This window comes from Manis javanica, chromosome 16 (genome assembly GCF_040802235.1).
Source record: "Manis javanica isolate MJ-LG chromosome 16, MJ_LKY, whole genome shotgun sequence".
Lineage (NCBI taxonomy): Eukaryota > Metazoa > Chordata > Mammalia > Pholidota > Manidae > Manis > Manis javanica.
The window spans coordinates 4,622,719-4,650,085 of NC_133171.1; the positions used below are offsets into that span (position 1 = coordinate 4,622,719).

Sequence of the window (27,367 nt, forward strand, 5' to 3'; positions counted from 1 at the left end):
AGATAAGCACACCCAAACACACAAAAGCATAATATAAATCCAAAATCTATGCTCTTCTTCTTGCTTCTTAGAATTGCCTTTGTCTAATGGGAGAATAGTTGAGACCACAGCAGAGGCAGGAAAATAAGAAATGGAGGGTAGGATTGATAGCATAGTACTGCCTTTATGAAACACGTGTTCTTTGGTATAAGTAAGAAAAGCAACTTGCAATGATGAAAAAGTATTTTGAATTCTTAGTTGTCTTCTAGATTGCTGGCCTCTATTAAAAACTTCTTAAAATAATAGATAGTTTTAATTCTTCAAGCCAGAGAAAAATTATATCATTTTAAAGATTTTCCATATTTATTATATAGATGTGACTTGACTATGGTGGAGAAAAAAGAGCAAAATCTCTTGTATTGCAAGTTTTAAATGTACTAGGCTAAGGTTTACTTAATTAGAACCTCGAGGCAGTAAAGGAGCCCTTTTTAAAATTCTGTGATTCTTAATATGCTAAATAATGCAAAGCTTCGACTCTTCAAGCATGAGACACACATCTGGCAGCTTAACATTTAAATTACAGGGGGAAGAAATTCCTCACTTCAGTAGTAATTTTCTCAAAGGAAAGAATAGGAAATGTATTACAACTAAATTTAATTTCTTTTTAGATTTGCTTATTGTCTAATCACAGGCGTTTCTCTAGGTTCTCTGTATGTATGTTTTTTACACATATTTTCTGTATGTTTTATTAATCTTTAATTTGAGAATAACCTCACTGTTAGAGCTCTTAAAATATTGTGGTGTATTTTACTTTGCAAATTATTTTGAGGAATCTTTCCGATCTCAAGTAATAAAAACAATGGTCTCAAAAATAAAGGGAAAATGGAATTTCAGAGACAAAAATATTACTGACAAAAAGGTAACATTTTTCAGTTCCATTCTCAAGCTTTTATTTTTTTTAGTATTAATGTTTTCTCTGTTTTGTTATTTTTCTGCCTGTTTTTCATGCAAAACTTATTATAAACAGCATTCTTTCTTTGTATTTCTCCAAAGGACAACGTCAGATCCTTGATTAATTTTACAAAGGTCATTTTGAAAAACCATTAAAAACATGCCAAGTAAAAAAGATTAGCACAACACAGGGAAAACACACTTTTATAAACATATGCATTTATACATAGATAGAGTATTGTAACATTATACAGTTTTGACAAGTGTTTTCCTTGTGCACCTCATACATTATTAAAAATATGACTGTTTCATTTATTTTTTCTAGGTGATCCCAGCTGACACATTCCAAAGGCATCAGCAGGTTACTGTTATTTGTAAACATTTCATCTTTTTCTCCATATAAGAGGATCTGATAATTCAATTGAGCAGTGGTTTCATAAAACAAAGCAGACTTCAAAGTGATTAACCTATATTTACATTACTAACACATATGCATGGTGCTAGTTAGCCCATGACAGATATATATATATCCATTTCCTCTTTTTAATTAAAAAAATAAACAATATTGCAATTTCCAAATTAACCATGATAGAATAGCTGGTACCAGACTAGTCTTTTGCTATAATCAACCATTAAAGTAGAGAGAACGTGAGAAGCAACTCTTCTGGGGTCTCGGCAATCAGAAAGCACAGACTTCCTGATCCTTGAGAGGAGAGGAACTTGGGGTAAGCCTGGGCTCTCTACCTGGGAACAGTACTCTGACTGTAGAATAGCGAAGTGGAATCCCAGCAGAGAGAGTTTCACTGAGCTGATGGGACACAGTCTCACGTTCAGGGCAGCTGAAGCCGCTGGGATCTGCAGAGTAGAACAGAGAGCAGAGAGATAAATAGAGGGAAACCCTGATGCCAGTATAGGACGCCCCACAAAGAGTCCTTGTGCAGTGAGCCTAACCAAGGCTTGCTAAGGGAACCTGAGAGTGCAGCAGATGTATTAGAGTTGCAACAGATACGGAGTTGCAGCAGGAGAGGCGTGTTAACACCTCATTATTAATTTGATCGCAATTGAGACACCAAAAGTTTGCATATTAGGAATAAAGACCATGCTCTAGAGTGGTTGATTCTAAGTCTTCCTGAATAAAGCCAAATACCATGTTTTAGCAAGATCAGCAGAAGAGTTAGAGTTTTAAGATTGAGTTCTACTACGTTAGAGTGGCTTGGAAACTTCTGGTTTTTAGCAAACATGCTGTAACGAAGTGTAAATTCAGGCCTACACAAGATTAATAGGATTAGTCAGTAATTGAACTATTTCTTAGAAAAAAATCAATGCTTTTCCCAAGAAGATAACAGAATCTGGAGTCTTCTACAGTGTCTATGACATAATCTACAATTACTAGACATGTAAAGAAACAAAAGAATAGAAACCTCAGACAAGGAAAAAAGTGAGTAAGAATAACCCCTAGACAGTTCAGCTATTAAACTGAGCAGGAAAAGCCATTAAAATACCCATTATAAATATGTTCATGTATTGAAAGAAATTACTTGCAAGTAACTAAAGGAAAATATGGTCTAAATGATTGGTTAGGTCTACTCAGCAGAGATATGGAAATTATAAAAGAAAAATGGAAGCTGCAGAACTAAAAATCTTAGAATTAAAATAAATGAACTAATTTGAAGTACAAAAAGAAAAAGCTGGAAGGAAAATGGAGAGACTTGGAGACCCATGGGGCAATGTCATGTCATTCTGTATGCATGTAATGAGGGTCTTAGAAGGAAAAGAGAGTCATAAATGGAAGAAAATATGTATTAAAAGAATAATGACTGGAAACGTCTCAAATTTGTATTCACTGAGGCTATTCAACCTGTAAGTCAATATATTCCATCAAATTTGGGAAGTTTCCAGTCATCCATGTCATTTCCTATTATAGTCAAAGTACAGAACACCCAGTTTAAAGTGAAAAATACTGAAAGTAGACAGAAGAAAAAAATAACACATTATATGCAGGGGAACAAGATATAAAGAATGGCTCACATTATCATCAGCAACAGTGGAGACCAGACGTCAATATAATGGTATAAATTAGTGCTGACACAACATCAACTCAGAATTCTGTATGTAGCAAAAATATCCTTCAAAAATTGAGGCTGATATGAAGACATATTCAGATGAAGGAGAGTGGAAAGAATTTTTCACCAGCAGACAGCACTCATAAACAAAAATAAAAACAAAAACAAAAGCAAAACAAAAAAACTAGAGAATGTTCTTTAGACTAAATGTAAATGACACAAAATGGCCTGTGCTACACAAGAGAATAAAGGATTACCAGAAATGACAAATATAGAGGTAAATATTAAAAATGGCTTTTTCTAATAATTTTCTTAAAATATAACTTACTACTTAAACAAATTGGTATTGTAAAATGGGGGTCATAAGGCATGTACTGGTAAACAACATGCTAACAATAGTTTAAAAGAAGAAGGTTAGAATTGGAGTTATACTGTTGCAAAGTTATTACATCTGTAAAGTGAGAAGTGTGAAGTGGGTAATGTGATCTGTGAGGCATAAAGCATGAAACTCTATAATACTGATTATTAAATAAACATGAATAATCTTAGGATCCATGCTATTAGCCCTAGTAAAACAACCTCAAAGATGTGGAAATAATAGAAAATAATAAAGGAAACAATAGGAAAAATAGAGGAAATAAGATGAAACACTAAAAAACAGGTAAGCATCTCAAAAGAAGGCTGGAGAAGCTCAATAGAACAACAACAAGAAAAAAACCCAAAAGGGACAAAGCAAAAATGAATGGCAAGATGGTAGACAAACTCAACCATAAAAATAATTCCATGCAATGTTCAAGGCTAAATAATTAAATTAAAAAGCAGGGGTTGTCAACCTAGATGAGAAAGTAGTATTCAGCTATGTGCTATACAAGAGATGCACTATAAATTCAAAGACTGACATCATCACCTGATCCAAATATTTAGAATCTGCAAGGAATGAGTTGGTCCTTACTCTCACCTTTGACCATAAGTATATCATGCAGCATTAGAGTGATGAGGTGAGTACCTGCATGAAGGGAGTTTGTGACCTGCTCTGATCTTATTAGCAATGCTGCCTCTAGTCCTAAACCACTGGTTCATATGTCTTGTCTGAGCTAATAAAAAAATAATTTTTCACATCTTTTCAAGTCTTTACCCTGCCTGCAGTTTCCTTTAAACTGCCCCTAAAAATTGAGAAGGGAGGGCAGAGCTTGTTTACATTCCTATTAGTGAGTGTTATTCTGCTCCCCTTTTCCTCCATCTTGCAAATCATGGTTTTTGATCCCTTCAAGATCTGATCAGGGACAGGACAGGGCGGAACACAGAGAAGAGCTTATTTCCATAGTGGTGTAATGGTCACAGGTGCTGTTAGGTTTTAAAAAGCTGTCTCTGTCTTTTATGCGACACTTTTATACTTTCTTTGGACATGCCCAATCCATATTCTTTTCTTTTCCAGGCATGTTTCACTTTGTGCTGATATCTTACAACTTTATTAGAACTACGCAGCAAATTTCTAACTTTGCTTCCTATGTATGTGACTATTAGTGCTGAAAAACATAAAGTAATCATAACTGAAAGAGGAACTGAAAGGGTAATCACAGTGGAACACACACATCAAGAAAGGAAAGGAACAGAGAAACGAGTATCATCCTAAGCTAATGAGCAATGCAAAGGAAAGGAAAAGAGGAAATAGAATTGTATAATAAATAAAGTACAACATTATTTTAATAATAGCATGATAATTCCTTCATTAACAGCACTGTCACATTTACAGCACAAGCCAGGCATACAGTACTTCCAGTAAACATTGAGAAGACAATGGTAAAGAAAGCTGAACATCTACAGATGAACTAATATCAGAAAATTAAAACAAAAATAAAACTGTCCCAGGAGGGAATGCCAACATCAGGCAAGGTTTAAGGAAGGTCTAAACAGTAAAAGAAGGACATTTTATAATGATAATAGACGCAATTTATGAAAAAGATATGACACACATATGTACCAAATAATACAGCAGCTGAATATAAAACCTAATAATGTTTTTACATATGTGAATGATACATACAAAATATAGTAATAAAGAACACTGTATGATCTTACTTAATAATATTATTAAGTAATAATTCAAAGATTATCTATTAGTGGCAAGGACTTGGGAAAATAGATTTTCTTATAAATTGCTTATGGAATTTTTTGTTTTTTGTGTTTTATGGGAAGCAACCTGACAACAGCTATTAACATAAAAAATGCATACTCTGAGCCGGCAATTTCACCCTGAAAATCCACCCACAGCAATAAAACCACCAGTATAGAAGGACAGAGATATAAGAATTTATGTAGCATTCTTTTTGATAAGAAAATAAAAATGAAGAAGAAAAGTGAATGCTTATCAGTAGGGAATGGTTAAATAAATCAGGCTACAATTGGAGAAAATTACATTATACAGCCATTAAAATAATAATTTAGAGCTATAATTATTGACTTGAAGGGAATTATATCAAATATTGTTGAGTGAGAAAAGGTGTGGAGAGGCATACACAACATATAATATTCTTTTTGTGTAGCATTGAAAAATACCTCTATCAATATGTATGTCCATATATTTATGCATGTGTCCATGTGTATATCTGGTTAAATGAACTGGAGAAGATAAAATGGATTATATGGAGTAGGTGGAAGGCGAAGGTGCTAGGGGAGATGGATTGAAGATGTGAAGGAAGATCAAGGGAAAACATCCATTTTCAGTAAAAAACAGATGCCTTTTAGGGCTTGTAGAGCTGACCATGATGTCTTACTATATGAAAAAGCCAGTTGTGAACAAAAGTGTAGGCATCACTCTACTTCGGTTACTCCATTTATCAGTGTCTCTCTGTATGTGTCTGTCCGTCAGTCTGTCTATACATGTGGAGTTGGGAAAGTGAAGAAGGCTTAAGCCAGCTTCATGGCAAAGAGAGGAACGAATGGCTCTAAAAGTCTAATAAGATGAAAGAGAAAGTGTTAAGTGATTAGCTGTAAGTGACAATAGACAAGGAAATTCATGAAGAGGTTTTGAGTCTAGGTGGCCTGGCGAATAGCAAAGTGTGGAAAGAAATGGCAAAGGGGAGATAGTGGTCCCCCGGGAGGAGTTCGGTTCACTTCGCCTGTCTATTCCTAGGGTGTTAGAAGACTCTCAGGGGCCTGAATGGGGTGCAAAAATATCAAAGAAAATCATACAAGGACCTCATAAATTCTTTGTTCACTTACAGCTTGTTTCTCTCCACTTTATTTGATTATGTTGTATGGAAAGTTTTTGTTAGCCTATAAGCAAAAGGAAAAATAATAGAGAATACAGTAATATGCACAATTATATAAGCTTGAAAACACATCTTACATCAGGCACACACAGCTCTCAAAGAAATTAAAAGGCACAATGCAAATTGAGAAAAATATTTTGGATCATTGAGTCAGGCAAAAAGTTAGTATCTTTGATATGGAAAGATAAAAATCCTGAAGAACAGTGTTAAATATTCCACCTGAAAAAAAATAGGGAAATGGCAAATTATAACACAAAAGTGTAAATGCTTAGCAAACATAAAAATGTTCATATTTATTGGAATTACAGGATTACCAATTAAAATAACAATGAAATGTTATTATTTTGTCTACCTAGTAGGCACAACTGAAAAATATGGTGAGAGTCGGTTTTGGCAAGCATGTGGATAATTGAATACTTTCACACATGACTGGCTGCGATTTGGATTTTGATAGTTGCTCTTATGAATCCTGTTTGATTCAGTACTTCAGATTGGCTTTCTGATTTGGGGAATTTCTTTGATCTATCCAAGTTTTCATTTCCAAACATGTCAAATGGAGCAACGATAGCTCTTTAAACAGTTTGTTTTGTGAGTGTTTATGTGTGTGTGTAAACAGTGTAATATATATGGGGTTCTTAGAAAACACTGAATAATGCACTCTAAATGATTTCATATTTGCTGTGCCACCTAGCAACTTATACAATTGTAATTCTAAGGCATTAAATAGAGCATTTTAAAAATCTCAATGTACATGTTTTTCTATTTCTTTCCTTTCTCCTTTTCCTATCTTGATTTTGACCATATCAACCTCACTATTAATGAATTCTGTTTTAAACTCAAAATAAGACACTTTTGAACAGCATACATGACCCTCATCTCAATAGACAAGTGTCAATCTTCTTAGAGAGGGGCACCGAACCCATTTGACTTTCCCTGAAGTAGGACTTTTTTAGTTTGGCCAGTGCACTTGGAGCAGAGTCAGAAAATACAACTGAAACCATCACTACTCAAAATGAATGAGCCACACAGAATTCGACTGGGGAGAAGAAGCTGGCTGGGTCATCTTTATGGAGAAAAAGTTTTCCAAAGCACGCAGATATGGAGACCATCTCCAAACATTTTACACTAGGAAAATCTCATTTAATAATTCTGCAAGGGCAATTCCAAGGGCTGGGAATGGCAGCATCTCTGAAGGGACAGAAGAGGACCTGCAGCAAGACTTTGACTCCTGTGGTATATGAAACACTCATACGTTTTAATTTTCATTTATGTTTATTTTTTATTAAGGTGTCATTGATATACACTCTTATGAAGGTTTTACATGAAAAACATTGTGGTTAATACATTCATCCATATTATCAAGCCCCCCTGTAGTAACTCACTGAAGTCAGTATAGTAAGATGCCATATGGAGTGACTGAAGTCATTACTTATCTTCTCTGTGCTACACTGGCTTCCCCATTAACCCCCCACACCATGTGTACCAATTATAATACCCTTCAATCCCCTTCTCCCTCCCTTTCTCCCCATCCACCCTCCCAACCCCTGCCCTTTGGTAACTGCTAGTCCCTTCTGGAGTCTGTGAGTCTGCTGCTATTTTGTTCCTTCAGGTTTGCTTTCTTATACTCCACAAATAAGTGAAATCATTTGGTACTTGTTTTTCTCTGCTTGGCTTATTTCACTGAGAATAATACCCTCTAGCTCCATCGTGTTGTTGTAAATGGTAGGATGTGTTTTCTTCTCATGGCTGTATATGTACCACATCTTCTTTATCCATTCATCTACTGATGGACACTTAGGTTGCTTCCATATCTTGGCTATTGTAAATAGTGATGCATTAAACATAGGGGTGTATACATCATCTTTGAATCTGAGATCTTGTTTTCTTTGGGTAAATTCCTAGAAGTGAAATTCCCGGGTCAAATGGTATTTCTATTTTTAGTTTGTTGAGGAACCTCCATATTGCTTCCCACAATGGTGAACTAATTTACATTCCCACCAGCAGTGTGGGAGGGTTCCCCTTTCTCTGCATGTTCGCCAGCACTGATACACACATACTTTTCAAGAGAAAATGTTGGGTCAGTCGCCTTGTCAAAGCTGTGGCTCTACAGAGGCTTCCAAGCTCTAGCAGCTTCAGGACCAGGATATTTGTCAGAAGACCCCAGGCATAGGCCTTAGCTTATGGACTCATTGAACTGAGAGGTCAAGTCAAATGACTTGGGAGTCATACATCTGTACTAATGTGCATTTTATGTGATATCTCTCTTTGCTTGCTTGTTTATATATTTATAATTTAGGAAACATTTGTTGAGAAGGTACTCTGTTTCAGGCACAGGAGAAACAGAGATGAACAATACACATAGTCTGCAAGGAGATTTTGATCTACAGCAGGGTTCTCAACTGCAGATATTTTGCCCCCATGGGAACACTTGGCAATGTTTGAAGACATTTTTGATGGTAACAACTGGAGAAGGGAGAGAGGTAGAAGGTGCTCCTAGCATCTAATGGGTTGATGTCAGGGATACTGCTAAACATCCCAGAAGACACAGGACAGCCCCACAACAAGGGATTATCCCATCTAAAAAATGCCGGTAGTACTAAGGTTGAGAAACACTGATGTAAAACAAGTCATGCAAGATATGAAAAATGTAGCTCAGGTGGGAAGCCCTGGAACTCTCTGGTCTCAAGGTTTTATACTGGAATGTTGGTATGAAGTGCAGAGGAATTTCTTAGAAAAGTTGATCCCACAAACATAGCTGATGATAGAGAAATTCACCCAGATGAGGGTAAGAAAGCAATCAGACACAGCAGCTGCTTGTAAATTGCATCCCTGTGGTGTGGCCAATGGTAGAGTTCTACTTGAAGTTCATCTGTTGACTGGATTAAAACTGGGAGCATAGAACGTCTGGAAGCCTCCTTCTTAGAATCCTTTTTTTACCCCCATTTGTCAGGCCTTATATAAGCTCTTAGATTACAGCAGTGTAAACTCACATATCCTCTGAAGTGAAAACCTATCATGTATTTTTTCCCATCTTTTGTTTTTAATAAACTTTCTAATAAACTTTTTTAATAATCTTTCTAATAAAATTGGTCCCTGTGCTATAGACTATGACCACAGTCTCTTAAAAGAAGACCATGAATGACACAATAAGGCAAGATGAAAGCTGTAGAAGTTGGCTTTGGAAAATCCATGAAAACAGCAGACCCTGATTATTAATTATGATTCCTTAAAACATATTTCCAGGTAGAAAGTAATTTGGTCTTCAAAGCAGGTTTTGAAGTAGGGGACATGCTAAAACAGCTGACATTTGTGAAATCAGTAATGCCAAATAATTTTTATTACATCTGAATCAGACTTCTGTAAGCTGTGGAAGACTAGTTAAATTAATCAGTCTACGAGACTCTTCAAAGCTTGAGCAGGATGATTAGAAAAGGTGCTGATTGTTATGTTTTTTATTTGGCATAATCATGTCTGCCATGAAGTCTCTTTAGAAACTATATTGATATATAAATTGACATTATATAAGTAACCTAGCCTGGATTCTCAAACATTGGTTAAATTAATTTTACTGGTCTTAGTGGATCTAGTTTTTAGACATTTAACCCCTTCCAAAATATTTATCTACATAGAATAAGTGACTTTGAATTTTAAGTATTCAGAAAATTTAACCTAACTAGAAAATTGGAGTTAAAGGATTGTCCTAGAACATTGTCCTCTCCATACAAATTATTTGAATCATTATCTTAATTCTCCACTTTCCTGACTTAATAAATATAGGTCTATAGAGTCAACTTTCATGTCTTACTCTCTTCATCTGTAAATAGTAGAACAACATCTAATCAAACAAATGATTGAGTTTTTAATGTCCATATGACCACTGCAGCAGTTACAATTGCAGATGTGTCTATGTCACAGTCGGTAAGAAGAAAGCTTAGGCATGACAAGTTCAGTGCAATTTGTGACAATGGAAAACAATATTTACTGAGTGCTAGGAAATTACGAGGTGCTAGGAAATGTTCTCAGTCCTCTACATCAAATGACTTATTCTCACACTAACTAATGGGGGGATACTACTATTGTCATCATTACCCCTATTTTATAGGTGTGGAAAATAAGGCAAGGGAGGTGAGGTGAGTTAGTCAAAATAACATTGTTCAGAAGAATGCAACTGGGCTTGAATCCAGATTGCCTGTTTCTAGATTCTGTATTTGTATCTATTGTGAAGTAATACCTCAAAAAAGTCATGTGCTCTTTTCTTCTTTAAGCCAGGTATATGTTTTCTATTTCTTGGGTCTTATAGCCTTAACTTAAGGGCTAGGGTGTGGAAAGAAAGAACTGTTTGCTATGAAGGAAAAAAAACGTCTTTTAATACATGCTATGTATTAGGCATTTTTGTGTACACTTTTTGTGACACTAAAGAGAGGATATGCCAGGATATAGTGGATCTACCATTAATCTTTAAATATTTTTGTAAATTCTCATACCAATTGTTGACCTTAAACTTCGGGATTAAAAGAAATGCTAAAGTAGGTAAGGTGGGAAATAATACAATCATCCAGGAAATCTAAAATTCTTCCCTATGTTTTCTAAGTTTGTATGATCACTTGCATTCATTTTTCATTTTATTTTTAAAATTATATTCTGAAAACTGAGTAATTGCTTGGGAAAGTAAGCCCTTTCCTGGCAGTCAGACATTTTGGGACGGTGACTTAACTCTGAATTGCTTCAGGAACCAGCTTCTGCCCCTGCTGGGAACATAGCTCAGCAACATCAGTGCTGGGGGAAGACAGAGCCAGGAACACACCAAAGTTACAAATGGCTGAGTGTTGCAGGCAAGGGTGGTGATGCCATATACTAAATCGAAATCTGAGATTTCTACTCCCATTTAAGCACTTTCTTTTTTTTCTCATCTTCTAATGGTTATTAAGAATTAATTTGGATCCTCAATTAATATTAAAGACTCTAACCTAGGTGCTTCCTAAGGTGGCTGTAGGAAAACGAGGTCAGTGTTGAACTTCACGTGGGAAGCATCGTTTTTCAAGTAACACATGACCAGAGAACAATCGGAATTTGTAGTCCCAATTGGCTGGAAATGCCAGCGGGCTTGCAATATGCAGAAACAGAAGCCCAGGGGTTAGTTTTTTGAATCTCTCCAGGTAAATTCCAAACTAACCAGCAAGGGATTTCTTGCTTCTCCTTGGGCACTGCTGATGCAAAGCCAGTCCTGAAAAATTCTCTGGTATGCCTATCAGACATGAATTAAAGAAATAGGAGATAGTGTTCTTGCTGGATAGTCTCAAGATTTAGACTGGATTTAATTTGGAGCTATGCTTTTTTTTTCTTTTGGGTGATAATAACAGCACTGATGGAATCAAACCTGATGTCATATTTATTTGCTTTGATACTTCAGATGCACCTGGTGCTACTTGTTGTTATCTATGATTTGCAATTCTGTGATCTTATTAACACAAGTCTGTTAGCCGAGTACCTCCACCCCAAACCTTCCTCCACTGCCTTCTTAAAAAAACAGTGCATATCATTTGAGCGGGCATTAAAGCATCCACCGCTGCTCACTTCTGATCTTCCCAGGGCAGTTCAAAAGCATTTGTAATCCTAAGGGTTCAGCCTTTTATTCACTGTTTCCTCTTTCTGAGGCCTTCCCTTTTGATAAAACAATTCCCTTGCCCTTCATCTGGCTAGATGGGTAGATGAACAATGCTCCCTAGAGGCTGTACAAAAACCCTGTAAGGAGTTTGGAGAACGAAGTGCAGCGTGCTAAGTGAAGCTTAATTGCGCTAGCACAGAAGTAATGTTTTTCCACTGCACTAGTGCCCCTGGCTTATGAACTGCAAGCTCTCCTTCTTCACACAAAGACCTTCACATCTGCCCCATCATGGTCACCCTTTTCCATTAGCCAACTGGTCCATGGAAAGAATTACGGCTAAGAGGCAAAACCTCTGAGCAACAGGACAGGGACCCTAGGCTCTCCTTTCATTTAACACAATTAGATGGGTTTATCATGGCATGAGCCAGACACTTTGAGATTTACTATAGATTAAGTCTTCCTATAATATTTTCTACATAGCAGGTGCATAATTCTGTGTAAATGCAAAAGAAAGGATATTAAATGTTCCATTGATCACCTATGCTATATATTGCATTGTGCTACATGCTACTTATATCCTTAATATTCTAAAGTATTTTAAGTGCTAGCCTCTCTAGCCCCAAAAGAATGGTATAGATATTATCTCAGTTTGTCTTCCAAAAAATCCTGTGATCTTTGTAGGACTAATATTATCTCCATTTTTCAGATTAAAAACCTTATGTTCATGAATTTAAATAATCTGCTTCCAAAGAAGTGAGAAGAGTCAAATGCGTGTCTTCTGATCATCACTTGTTGACCCTCCCTGTGACATTATGCACTTCAGTCTTCCAAAATTCTGTAAGACACACCTTGGGCCTCATTTTATGTTGTGTTTGAAAGAGTGCTCACTCATTGTTACCAAGCCAGTGTAGTATTTGAATGACCATCCTCACAAACCAAATTTTTAGTTCATGAACTTGAAAATCATATTCTGAATTTTAGCAATTTATATTTAAATATTTGATTTCTGTGATGGATCAGAGTGTGAGTAGCCATACATATAATAAATAAACTGTGATGTTTCAGAACAAATTTACATCCCCAATTTTTCTTTTGAAGCATAAATATTCATCTTTCAAAAGACATTGCTGTTCAAATAATCTCTTTTTCATGATGTTAGTCTTTGGCTTCAGGATACAGACAGGGCTTATAATTGCAATGGGCCAAGGGATCTATTTTCTTGTGTTTAAATGATGATGATATCCTAGCTAAACATTGTTTCTCAGGTATAAGATTCAAGATATACATTTGTGTTTGGTGGATTGTTTTGGTTCCTCCGTGTGAATAGGCTCACATGCCCTGGTATTCACTTGGGAATTCCCCTGCACATGTTAACCTCCTTTTTGGATTTAGCACTTTATTTTCTTTGCATTTTTGTTCCTCTTTGGGCTCGTTTCTTTAGAGGTAGACTAGTTTCCATAGCTTTATGTCTTTGAAAATACACACTTGCATGAAGTTTTAGCACATTAACTTAGATATTATTTAAAGGAAATCCAAAAGTTCAGAACATTTTTATTCTTTTTTAGAATTCACAGGTGTTTTCCTTTGTGGCTTAGCATCTAGGGGTAAAGGTCCATTTTTGTTACTATAGTATAAATACTTAATGAAATGACCTCTACTAGCTATTTCTTAAGTATCAGCTATGTGCTTATTTCCACATTAGGTGCAGTGAAAGATACAGAGAAGTATACTACATACCATTTCCACCATGAATTTAGTTGAACAATCAAGATAAACATTCATAGATTAACCAAATAGAAAACCATTTAATGTGCTCTATTATGAAACATCTATACTTTAACAAATCAGAGTAAACAAAATCTACAGTGTGATTCTTGGTGGCAATTTGCTTTCTATCTCCTGAGACTGAATATATAAAGTATCTTAGCAAGTCTTAAAGAAATGCCATTAAATTTAACATTTAAATAGCTATAAAACCATATTTTAAACAGTCTAGTAAGGTATGCAAGTCACATATATTTACTTGGTGCAATTTAAAGCTCCATTTTTTTAAGAGAATTTTGAAATTCTTTTTTTTACTCAACAATGGAGTCATTTAAAATACAAACACTAAATAATCTGAATAAAGATACTATTGCTAAAGGAGCTCTAGAACCTGAGTAAAATTAAGAGGACTACATGACTCATGAACTATATTTTATTTTGGGGGAGTTTGTTTTCTTTTTTAAAAACATATTGAGGTATAATTTCAGGTACGCAACACGGTGATTTGACATTTGTGTATATTGTGAAGTGGTCACCACAGTAAGTCTGGTTATTATCCATCACCTTACTAAGTTGATAAACTATTATTGCCTATAGTCACCATGCTGTACATTACATCCCATTTTATAACTGAAAGTTTGTACCTTTGGATTCCTTTAACCCGTTTCTTCCCTTCCACATCTCTCTCTTCTCTGGTAACTTAACAATCTGTTGTCTTTATCTCTGGGCCTTGGTTTTGTTTTTTAGATTCCACATATAAATGAAATCATGCCATATTTGTCTTCAGTTGCCTGACTTATTTCACTTAGCTCAGTACTCTAAAGGTCTATCTATGTTCTTGAAAATGGCAAGATTTCATGATTTTTTTATGGCTTATAATAATCCTATGTGTGTGTGTATATAACATCATTTTTATCCATTCATCTACTTTGGGACACTTAAGTTGTTTCCATATCTTGGCTATTGTAAATAATGCTGCAATGAATATAGGGGTACATAATCATTTTGAACTGGTATTTCCATTTTCTTCAGATAGATATCCAATAGTGGAATTGCTAGATCACATGATAGTTTTATATTTAATATTCTGAGGTACTACTGTACTTTTCCCATAGTGGCTGCACCAATTTACATCCCCACCAACAGTGTATGAGGGTTCTCTTTTCCTCAAATCCTTGCCATCACTTGCTATTTCTTATTTTTTTTTTATCATAGCCATTCTAACTAGTGCAAGGTGATATTTCATTGTAATTTTGAGCGGCATTTCTTAGATGATTAGTGATGTTGAGCATCTTTTCATGTGCCTGCTTGCTATCTGTAGGTCTTCTTTGGAAAAATGTCTGTTCAGAGAATTGTTTGTTTGTTTGTTGTTAAGTTCTTTATATAATTTGGATATTAACCCCTTATCAGATATATTAGTTGCAAATGTTTTCTCCCATTGAGTAGGTTACCTTTTTGTTTTGTTGATGGTTTCCTTCACTATGCAGAAGTTTTTAGTTTGAGGTAGCCATATTTGTTTTTTTTTGCTATTGTTTCCCTTGCCTTTAGAGTAGTTTCCAGAAGGCACCTCTAAGACCAATAACAAAGAGCTTACTGCATGTTTTCTTCTAGTTTTATGGTTTCAAGTCTTACATTGAAATTATTAATTCATTTTGAGTTAATTTTTTGTATATTGTGTAAGATATTTCCTTTCAGGGTTTCTGGACCCAATTGCAATGTGTGTGTTTGGGGAAAGGGCTTTCCATGAACAACACCAAGCAATTCTCGAACACCAGCAAGGGGTATAAGAACTCAACTCAATTCTGGCGCTGTCTGCCTCAAGACAGCACCAGATCCTCTGAGGTAAGGTCCCCATCCTACACGACTGCTCTTCCCCCTCCGACTCCAGACGCAGCTTACAAACTCCAAGCTGTTGCCTGTACTTCTGACCAACTGCTTACAGATTTGGGGGTTCCAAGGTACTAAATAAAGGAGCTTCTATCCTTGTAGGGAAGTGTTCTGGTTCCCTAAGTGTGGAAGCTCTCTGACAGAGATGCAGGATGAAGAAGAGAGAGGGAAATGCTCTTCTTGTGGGTTTTTGTGAGGGCCTCACTGCATAATCATAATTGACCAAATCATTGGCCATTGGCTGATTCATCCTCCAGTCTCTCTGCCCTCTTCCCTCCCAGGGGTTGGGGGCTGAGGGCTGAAAGTTCCCACCTTCTACTCACATGTTTTATCCTCATGGCAACCAGTCCCCACCCTTGGATGAGGTCCAAAAGACTCCATTAACATAACAAGGCACCCATTTGAACTTTATGGTTCTGAAACATTTTCAGGAACTGTGAGTGAAGACCACATGTATATGAAAGATATGTTTTGGTCATCTGAGTGATCAAATATATATTTCTTATAACTTATATTGCAGTAATGGTCCAGTTTCATGCTTTTTTTTATGTAGTGGTCTAGTTTTATTCAAACCATTTATTAAAAAGATTATCCCTTCCCCATTGTCTATTCTTGACTCCTTTGTCATAAATCAATTGACCATGTATGCATGGGTTTATATCTGGACTCTATACTGTTCCTTTGATCTATGTGTCCACTTTTTGCCAATACCATAGTGTTTTAATTATAATTATAGCTTTGTAGTATAGTTTGAAATCTAGAAGCATGATAGCTCTAGTTTTGTTCTGTCTCAAGATTGTTTTGACTATTCAAGCTCTTTTGTGGTTGTGGATAAAAGTATAATATTTCCAGAATGTCTCATCTGGCTTTAGTACATCTGCATATCAGTAGGTATTCAGAGGTGGAAAGAAATATGGCTTTAGTGCGTTTGCATATCCTCGGAGGTGGAGAGAAGTTCTTCTCCATATCAAGGGGTAATTGCCTGGGCAATAGAGGGCTTATATGTACCTGAGAGGTGAGGGGAAGGGCCGTTTTTTTGCTTCTGCTGGAGCAGGAAAGAGGGAAAGCCCCTGAGTGCAGTTCATAAGCAATAAAAAGATTTTAAAGTTTATTTCTTCCTTTGATTGATTTCAGTTTTAGAAGTATTTTGCCCCGGGATTTCCTTTCCCCAGACTTACATCTGGTATTAGTTGGCAAAATTCCTCTGAACCTGAAATCTGTCATAATAGGTGTGACCTTTGGGAGGGCCATCCCTAGAAATGATGGGGAGAAGTGGTACTTGGGCTGAGGGACATCTGTTTACACTCGTGTGGTCGTGGAGGCACCACCACCACTGCTGGCCATGCCAACCCTGGTCCATGGCCCAAGCCTAAGGTTCCTGCTTCTGCCACTGCTGCTGCTCCTGCTGCCAGCTGGAGCCTGGTCACAACTCTGGAAAGGAGCAGAGGTCCGGGTCACCTTGATAGAGAAGCAACTGGCTGCTGTGCACCACGCCTTGCTGGCTACAAAGCCAATTGCTGGAACAGCTCTGATCAAAGTAATAACCAGCTATCCCGTCACAGGGTGGGTAAGAGACTGGACCCAGAGGCCATGGAGTGGTGTGGCACAGACACCTACCGTATATAATGTGATTGGCCATTTGACTTTGGCATCCCCAGGGAATGATGAAGCAGGCACATTGGCCTAGGTGTGTTGGCTAGAAGGAAAGTCTGCCTCTGATGTGGTCTAGTGGCCCAATGGCTGTATTAGAGTTTGGTGCACATGGAGCAAAAGACAATGTGGGCTGTAGTCCAGCGGTGGGGTTTGCATTGACCTTTGAAGAAGTCAGGCAAGCCCAGAAGGAGTGCCTTGGACGTTGTGCAGATCAGCAAACCACCAAGAGGGGCCTAGAGTATCTCTTTGCAGCCTATGGCCACCCACTTTATTGGACGTGTGTTGCAAGGATGGGTGCAGCAATTAGGAATAAAATGGACATGGCTCTGAACATTTCTACATATGGACCAGCAGTGGCTGGCCATTCTGGCACCTTGGAGTAAATGCCTAGAAGCTGGTGTCCTGTGTATTGCTGGAGTAACAGTAAAGTCTCCCCAGATCACAGTTACTTGCTTCTACAGTCCTTGTGTCCTGTACTATTCAAGCTCTTTTCTGCAGCTGCCATGTGATGGTTGGAATGGATAAGCTTTGGACTTAATCTGCATGGGACTTTGAACCTAGCTGAATCCTCTGTCTTGAGAATTATCATGATTGTATTGCTGTTGTCAAGAAAAAAAATGCTTAAAGAGAGGCTTGACTTTGTCTAACGTTTAGTAAAAGTTTTGTGAGCAATCTAGCATGGTTGTTAGGAATGAGTAAAGAAGTGTAGAAACAGTTTTTGTGCTTAGTGAGAGATTGTGCCATAAAGTACATTTACTTAATCTGCATAGGCTGAATCCTCTGGCTTGAGGATTATCATAATTTTATTGCTCTTGCTATTATATGTCATTAGTTTGGTCTGAGGAGGGGGAATGAGTAAATTGTAAGGTGAGATTTCTGGAGGGGTGGCCTGTGGGTAAAATTGTAATATTTCGAGAATATCTCACCTGGCTTTAGTACATATGCATATCAATAGGTATTCAGAGGTGGGAAGAAGTATGGCTTTAGTCATTTGCATATCCACCAGGGTAGAGAGAAGTTGATCTCCATATCAGTGTGTAATTACCTGGGCAATAGAGGGCTTATCTGTACCTGAGAGGGGAGAGGGAGGGCCATTTTTGCTTCTGCTGGAGCAGGAAAAAGAGAAGGCTCTGGAGTGCAGTTTGTAAGTAATAAATAGATTTTAAACTTTATTTCTCCTTTTGACTGATTTTGGTTTAAGAGGTATTTTGCCCTGGAATTTCCTTTCCCCAGATATACAGTGGTTCAGTACAAATTTTAGAATGATTTGTTCTAGTTCTGTGAAAAATGTCCTTGGTATTTTGATAGGGTAATTGTGTTGAGTTTGTAGATTGCTTTGGTTAGTGTGGATATGTTAACAATATGAAATCCTCTGATCATGAGCACAGGATATATTTCCACTTATTTGTGTCTTCTTCAACTTCTTTCATCAACATCCTATAGTTTTCAATGTATAGGCAATATATGGCTGTGTCCTATTTTTGTCATTGTTTGTTTTATCCATTCAACCACTCTATGTCCTTTGATTGGAGAATCTAGTCCATTTACATTTCTAGTAATTATTAATAGATAGGTACTTATTGCTATTTTGTTAATTGCTTTCCGGCTGTTTTTATAGTTTCTCTCTGTTCCTTTCTTCTCTTCCCTTGTGGTTTGAGGACTTTCTTTAGTGTTTTTGCTTTCTAATTTTCTTTTGTGTATTTATTAGTTTTTTTTTTGTGGTTACCATGAAGTTCACCAGTATACCTTGTATCATTAAGTTGATAGAAACAATTTCCAAAACTACATTTTTTCTACCCCCCCATGTTTTATGTTTTTGATGTCACTTTTTACATCTTTTAATTTCATGTGTCTAATTATTGTAGTTTTAGTTAATTTTCTATTGTTTTTTAGCCCTCTTAGTAGCTTTCCAAGTTATTAATTCACTACCATTACTGTATATTTACCTTTTTCCAGTGAAGTGTTTATTTTGGTATGTTTTCTTGTTATTAGTACCATTTCTTTTTGCTTAAAGAAGTCTCTTTAATATTTCTTATAAGGATGGTTTGGTAGTGATGAACTCCTTTAGCTTTTCTGGAAATCTCTTTATCTCTCCTTCAAACCTAAATGATAACCTTGCTGGATATTCTTGATTTGAAGTTTTTTGCTTTTTCACTACTTTGATATGTCATGCCATTCCCATCTGCTTTTGAAGTTTCTGATGGGAAATTTGCTGATAAATTATGGTGTTTCCCTTGTACATAACAATCTGCTATTCTCTTGATGTTCTTAAGATTTTCTCTTAATCTTTAACTTTTTACCTTTTAATTATAAAGTGTCTTGGTGTGTCTGTCTTTCAATTCATCTTATTTGGAGTCTATGGGTTTCCTAGACGTGGATATGTGTTCCCTTCCCTAGGTTAGGGAAGTTTTCAGCCCTTATTTCTTCAAATAAGTTTTCTGCTACTTTCTCTCTTTCTTTTCCTTCTGGGACACAGATAATGAGAATGTTATCCTGCTTGATATTGTCCTAGAGGTCCCTGAAGTTATCCTAATTTTGAAAACTCTTTTTTTCTTTTTTCTGCTCTAAGTTCCATTGTTTTATCTTGCAGCTCACTGATCTATTTATTCTTCTACTTCATCTGGTCTACTATTGAACCCTCCTAATTTATTTTTCAGTTCAGTTATTTTATTTTTCATCTCTGTGACTTCTGTTTGGTACTTTCTTATGTTTTATTTCTTTGTCAAACTTCCCACAGTTTTCATCCATTGTTCTCCCAAATTTGGTGAGCATGTTTATGACCATTATTTTAAATTTACAGTTCTGCTTGGTCACAACTATAATCTTTGCTGGCCAACAGACCAGGAGATCTGGAGACGTCCTATGGGCTACAGCTGCAAATATTAGGGCTTCAGATGAGTATATAAGCTCCTTTCTGGGAAGTCTCACCCAGTGTTGTGAGGACATGAGGTTGTGCAAGGATGGTGTCTCCTTGGTTACATTACCTGGGAGTGTCTCTTTAGCCTCTAGATGTGTGGCAGAACTGAAGCTTGTCCCTTAGGTTGAAGCTCCAGGCTTTCTCCATAGGAGATAGGAGTTGTTTTTTCAGTCTATTGTCTGTGCAGTGCCCTGGGGGTGGTGACCTGCCAAGAATGAACAGTACTTTAAATCAATGACTGTCATAACTGGATTCTGTTTTTAAGGCAATCAAATAAATCAATTTCATAATAAAAGAAATGAGCCTTGTTGAGTTCACTAGATTTGATGATACATCTTTTTTTGTTTTTTAATGAAGTATAGTTGGTATACATTACATTGGCTTTGACTATACAACATAGTGATTCAACACATCTTCCTTACCTAGTTTCACTCTAAGGTTTTTCTGGTTACTACAACTGAGAATCCAAAGCAACAGTTTGCAGTTGTGAAATGTGCAGCTACAGAGTTGTGTTAAAACTTGTATGAACTGAGATTACAGAATTTCAGGTAACTGGCCTCTTACAACTGATCATTAAAACATTTGATGTTTTTAAGGGAAATAAGAGTTTCTTAACACAACTATCTTATAACTGCAAGTCATGGCTGGTTTCCTTCTTCTGTAGACTAGTGGTTTTCAAATGACTTTATGCCAGCAGCATTTTATAATAAATTCTTACCAAAGATCCCAAACTATAAATGGGTAAAAATTGAACTGTTTTGGTAGAAGAGGGAGGAAAAGCCCAGGTAGGTCAGCTGCTTCCTCTACCTGCTCCCACCAGAGCTGGGCTCCGAAGAATGCTTGGTCTAAATGTAAGGCGCACTGTCTTTAATGGGACGATCTGTTTGATGGATCCAGTGGTTCACTCAAGTTCTAGTAATTTAACTTCACAGACATTGCATGGTCTTGAGTTTAAATTCATGTGTGGAACTCAGGAGGCATCGGTGACAATGCTAGAATGAAGTAACGTGCTGCAGTAGAGAACAGAGGTGGTGAAAGAGCCCTGGTGGCTTTTGATTCCTTAGGTCCCATATTCCTGCAACCCAGCTGCTTCCCTGTTTTTCCATAGGCTGGTTGTTCAGGCTTCCTTTGAATTCCTTTTTGCTGAAAGCTAGTTCAAGCTGTATTGCCTTTACTTGCAACCAATAGTCTTGACAATGTAAATATTGTGACTATGATTATGTTTTTTTATTCTAGTAACCTGTAGAAGCTCTTCCATGGAGATAATACAAAAATGAATATGACATAGTTTCTGCCATTATAGAGAGGAGAACTTAGTGACAGAATCTGAATGCAAAACAATAATTTCAATGTATAAACTATGGCTAACTATACTTCTGTATGATCAATGATAAGTCATTCTGCTATGTGTTAAAATACTTCTTTTTTACAAAAATTATTTAATTTCATTAATAAGGGAGAAAGCCCATCTGATCATTCCATGAAGGAAAAACCAACTTTTTGGAGAACTGGAGAAATTGAAGATTATTCAGAGGATATATCTTATTTGGGGGAACTGGAGAAACACAGATTTTCAGTTTGGTGAGTAACTGTACCATGTGTTTCTATTTTGAAGCTCAAATTCATTGACTTCAACAAGACTTTGTTCATTTTATTCTTCCCTTAATTCATTTATTCAACAAATACTGACTGCGTGCTTATTATAGGCTATATGATATGTGCCTTGACTTGAGAAGGCTTATAGTCCAATAAAGTAAACAGATGTTTAAAACATCAGTGTGATATGATAGCACTATTTTTTAAAATGCACAAAGTTCCACATATATACATGGAGAAGATGATAGACAAATTTGCTTGAAAATGGAGAAGGGTTCTCAGAAGTAGTTTGAGCCAAATCTTAGGGAGAAGAATACAGTGGAGAAATGGTGACAATTTTTTTGTGGCAGTGTCTGGAGATAGAATTGGGGGAATAGCTGATACACATTATACACCTTAGTTCACTTAGGATGTAAGCAGATCATTTTACTGTCCTATCTGCTGGTGTATGTACGGGTGTATCTGTCTATACAAGCATACGTATAAATATGAAAGAGTACATAAAAGAGTGAGCAGTGGTGCTTCTCAGAGGTAACGATCACAGGATTTTGCAATGGTGGGATTAAACAAGGGTTGGGAAAGAAACAAGAGTAAGTGATAGTGTAACATGTCAAGTAACCTAGGAAAGAAGAAAAAATTGAGTAGGTAAGTCATCCATTCCAAGCCACTGCCTCCTGACCACCTCAAGATCCTGAACAGCTTTCCCAATGGGCATTTATCTGCCTTATGACTTGGTTCCCAAAGAGTTTTCTCTTACTGTTCTATCCTGGAACCAATACCAGGAGGACATGGTACTCACTCACATTTCCTTAATCCAGTCACAACTTTTACAAGTTTTACTGGTTTTCACTTAAATTTAAAAGTCTAACTGCTTTCATTGATGCTTTCCTGCAGCAGCTGGAATGTGGTCGGTCTCTAGGCTAACCAATGAGTCATTCTCTGGATTAAGAGATTCAGGCCTGTGCTTAAGAAAAAACAGGCAGGAAGGAAGGCCAAGCCCAGAAGACAAGAAATATGCATTTTCTTCAAAAAATAATATACAATAAATGAAATTTTTAAGAAAGAAAAAGACAAGCTTCCTATTCTTAAGAAACAGGGGGAGGGTGACAAGTAGGCGTTACATTTCATTCACGAGAACAACTATCAGAGCAGAGGGACAGTGCTTACTGAGCATGCAGATGAGAGAGCTGGACTGTCTGTTGAGCTACGTGCTAAGCTCTGATCCCTGTTTGGGGTCACCTGGACCAGAGGAGAAGCTTCCAGCTCTTCCCTCTGTCCCTATTGCTTCTCCAGACTTCTCTGATAACTTAGCTCTTGTTGGCCTACCTCTATTAGGATGATCTTCCAGGGTCCAGTGTATGCAATTTCATAAGGTTATTATTATCTTACACTAAGAGTTTCCAAAGATTTCAGTTTCTGATTGCTCCTTTAAGATGCAATCTCAGACATCACTCCATTCATAGGCTTCCCCTCATGCTCAAAGTCTAGACTACGGACTAGTAAGTACAGCTGTGGGACCAAAATTACGTCCTCTACCTATTTTTGTAAAAAACGTTTAATTGGAACTCATTCAGTTACATATTGTCTGACTGTTTTTCCCTTCAATAATAGAATTAAGTAGTTGAGTCATGGTATGGTCCACAAAGTCTAGAATATTATCTAGCTCTTTATCAAAAGGTTTTCTCACTCTTACTCTACACTGAGTGGTTCTCTCATGACACTCACATTATTTTAAAGATATGTATATGCTTGTCTCCCTCATATATAAATAAAGACTGGGGCCCCTTAGTTGTTTTGGTTTTCTGTTGCTCTAGGTTGAATCACTGAGGGTTCAGTGACTTGAAACAACAACCATATTATTTGTTTACAATTTTGGATGCTGAGAAGCTTGCCTCTGCTCCACTGTGTCTGAACTTCAGCTGAGGTGGCTCAAATAGCTGGGTTCAGCCTGGAACCTCAGTTGGGACCATGTATCTGGGACCTCAGTTTCTGCTCCCAACTGAGATCTTCACTTTTCCCACTGGGCCTCTCTCTATTACTGCTTGTGCTTCCTCTCGCCATGACACGTGGGTTCAAGTAGCATCTTTCCAAGAAGAGGAGGTGGAAACCACAGATATGCTGGCCAAGCCTTCAAAGTTACACAGCGATTCCCACTATATTCTATTGGTCAAAACAAGCCACAGACCACGCAGAGGAGGAGCGAATTCTACCCCTTAATGTGAGAATGGAAAGGTGACATTGCAAAAGAGAACGTTGGGATGAAAGATCTGAAGAGCCATCTTTGGAAACGTAACCTGCCACATTTTACTTCGTTCACTTCTGTGTGCAAGCTCCGAGCCCAGGGTCTAACAAATATTTGTCAAATAAAACAAGTTAAACAGAAATGAAAGAGTGTAGGTCACACTAAATAAAGATGAGTATGAATTCCGGTTTTGCCACTGCTGTGTAATCTTAAACACTTCAAGTAAACCCTTGGAGGCTGTTTTTTTTCCTAGTGTCAAACTGAAATAATAATATCTATATTGTGGGATATTATGATTGTCGGGAAAGTTGAGTGGTAATGTGTATACAGTGACCGGAACTTGCACATTTTTAATAAAGGCAATGAATATTATCAACATCAATAGTCTTTTCCAAAGATTAAAATAGAGGGCATAGATCACACTAGGACGATTTCTCACTTTCCACATCTACCTTACTTTTTGTTCTTCAAACATACCAACTCTTCATTACATCAGAGACTTCATGCTTGATGCTGTCTTTTTCTGGAATGTTCTTTCCAATCTTAGTAGTACGGTTGGTTACACATATTACAGGTCTCAGTGTCAATTTTACCTCCTTAGAGAGGTACGTTCTGATTATCTTACAGAAAGTAGTATTCCCTCCTCTTCTGGGTATTCACTTTCTCATCACTTTCTTTCCTTTAAAGAACTTATAACAATTTAAATTAATCTTGCATATTTATTTTATATATTTGTTATCTCTGTTTCCCTTCATTAAACAGAAGCTGTGGGCAGGAAGGAACCCCTCCTGCCTGGTCACTCCTGGGTCTAGAACTTTATAATAGATAATCAGTAAGTATTTACTGCGTGAGGGAATAAAAGGATGAATAAGTGATTCATTCATTCAGCTTCTCTATCCCAACTCCCTAGGTTGTCGTGCCTATTTATCTATTTCCAATATTTCCCTTCTTTTGCAATTACTGCCATTAAAAAAAGTAATGTGATTTCCCTGTATGGCCCCGGAAGATGACTGGTTAGCCAGAGACGGGTAAGATTCCTCAAGGGAGGAACAACCTAAGACAGGCACAGTCGCAGGGGGGCCATCAGGTGAGAATTTGCGGATCAACAGAGGTGAGGCTCAGAACCTCACCCCCCCTGCTTTGAGAGAAATCTTCTGCATCCGTGGATGTCTTGCTGCCCTTGTCTAGCCTGGATTAATACTTAGTCCATAGGCACACACCTGATCATCTGATCATCTACATTTTCCTTCTTACAGCACTAAACTATGTTTTCTACCTTTATCTTGCATCTACCTACCACTTCAGCATTTTATTAAAAATAAAAATAATAATAATAATAGAGGGAGAAATGTGGGATCAACATATAAATCAAGTACAAAAATCAAATGAATATTCATATTTGACCTGATTGTTTATAGTTCATAATGCGTGATCAAAACCGAAAGTTTCTGTGATGAATGCCCTTGTACTGTTCACCATGTAAGAATTTATTCACTATGTAAGAATTCGTTCACCATGTAAGAACCTGTTTGTTATGCTTCAGAAGATTGGAGACTGACGAGAATTAGGCTTGAGATGGGTTAATGATTGTACATTGAGCATTGACCACCCTATACTGAATTTTACTGTTGTTAACAACCATTTGATCAATAAATATGAGAGATGCCCTCTCAAAAAAAAAAAAAAAGTAATGTGAGATAATTAACCACTATAACCATTTATTTTTAAACAAGGTTGAGGATATGGGGGCTGCTGAGACCTCTATAAACTTGTGTTTTAAATGGTCTGAGATATAATCTGAACAATTTCCTTGATGTTTTATTAGAGAGGGTAAATCATTTATTGGGGCAGCCTTTACCTAAATCCTTTCCAAATCCCCATAAAATGCATTGAACACAGAATCCTATACTGCTCAGCTTCAAAGATATATCTGACACTGTATGGGAAGTATTTGCTCCAGCGAAGCAAGTTTAAATGTATGTGTTTTCTTCCTCTCTTATACGATCTATCTCACTCCCATCCCCCCTCCACAAGGCCTCGTCTGAACACACTGATTTTGGTAAATTTGGTAGCTTGTTAAAGTTTCAGCAAATCACATCCTCCAACTTTTAAAAAAGTATATAAAACCTTTAGCTAGTCAAATGTAAGTTTTAAGTGCCTCTAAAATATGACTTAAAGATAGTTACATTTTCTCAACCAGAAAAATATCCAGCTCCGTTGCCTCTGAGTGTGTCAAAGAGAACACCGTTCTAGCACATCTCCCCTCAGTGGGCCTGCTGTCGGCAGTGTCATGTGGTCAAAGGTGAGGCCCTTCTGGCCTGTTCTTGATGGGGTTTGTCTCTCCGCCATCTTTTCTGGATTGCAAGACCTATACTTGCAAGATATTTACAGTTTTTCTTTGAGATAAATGCTGGTATGATAGGTTGAGTATCTTGTGCTCATATTTTAGAAAACATGAGATATCTGAGGTAAACCTTGATACTTTTGTAGAACATGGTTTCTTTCTGCCATCACTCATTTGGGTGCACAATGGCTGGCTCTGTTATGTGCTCCCATTACACCTTGAATATCTTCTTTGTGTCACTCAGCACGTGGTGATTAGGGATTCAACTACACTATAAATTGTAATAAATTTCACAGGGACAGAGATTACATCTGTCATGTTCTTTCTGGTTCAGCCACAATGACTGGTAACTTGTAAGCACTTAAAGAGTATCAAATTAATACATGAAAAATAAGGGTAAAATAAGAATGTTGGCATTCCCAGAAGGAAGTTCTGCAGAAAAGATCAATGGGTCAAAACTTGACTTCAGAGGTGCTGGGCCAGTTTGTTTGTGGTGGCTGTTATTTTTACCTGTTGGTATGTTTCTTCTCTTTTACTTACCTCTTTCATTGACAGCAAACTCCTACCACTACCCCACATGTATACCTATATACCCCAAGGGGCTGGGCTGTAATATGTGTTATGTTCCTCCATCACTATAATTGGTTCAGAGGTGGGCACATGATCTGTACTAGATCACCCAAGCCCTTGCTCAGAATCTTCTATTTTGTTATTTGGCAATAGAAATTGCTTCTCCTCCCCAAGAGGAATGATATAAGCTGGAATGATTTAAGTTTGATATTCCCTGTGGTCATGACTACACTTTTACCAGCCCTACTCCCTCTAACACCCCTAGTTAATGTTTGTGATTTATAGCCTATTTGAACCCAGTAGATGTAGGAGTTTCACTGATGTTTTGTAGGTGACGTATATGTATTTTGTCCTATTCAAAGGAAAACTAATAAAGGTGTGTCCTAGAGACTGATTTTAATTCACATGGTTGAGATTATATGGATACAACTATATGCATGCATGGGAACATGCCTTTCAGGTCAAAAAATATATTATCCTCTGGGAAGCTTTTATTTTATTTATTTTCTGATGAGGGGAAAGTC

At 37.0% G+C, this 27,367-nt stretch overlaps 1 protein-coding gene across 1 annotated transcript in view; it reads left to right on the plus strand.

Moving 5' to 3' along the window:
- Positions 1-27,367, plus strand: part of LOC108390565 (uncharacterized) — a 298,944-nt gene that overhangs the window by 125,951 nt on the left and 145,626 nt on the right. The window contains 1 exon segment of the mRNA XM_037011044.2: positions 21,548-21,672. Coding sequence (XP_036866939.2) covers positions 21,548-21,672 — 125 coding nt within the window.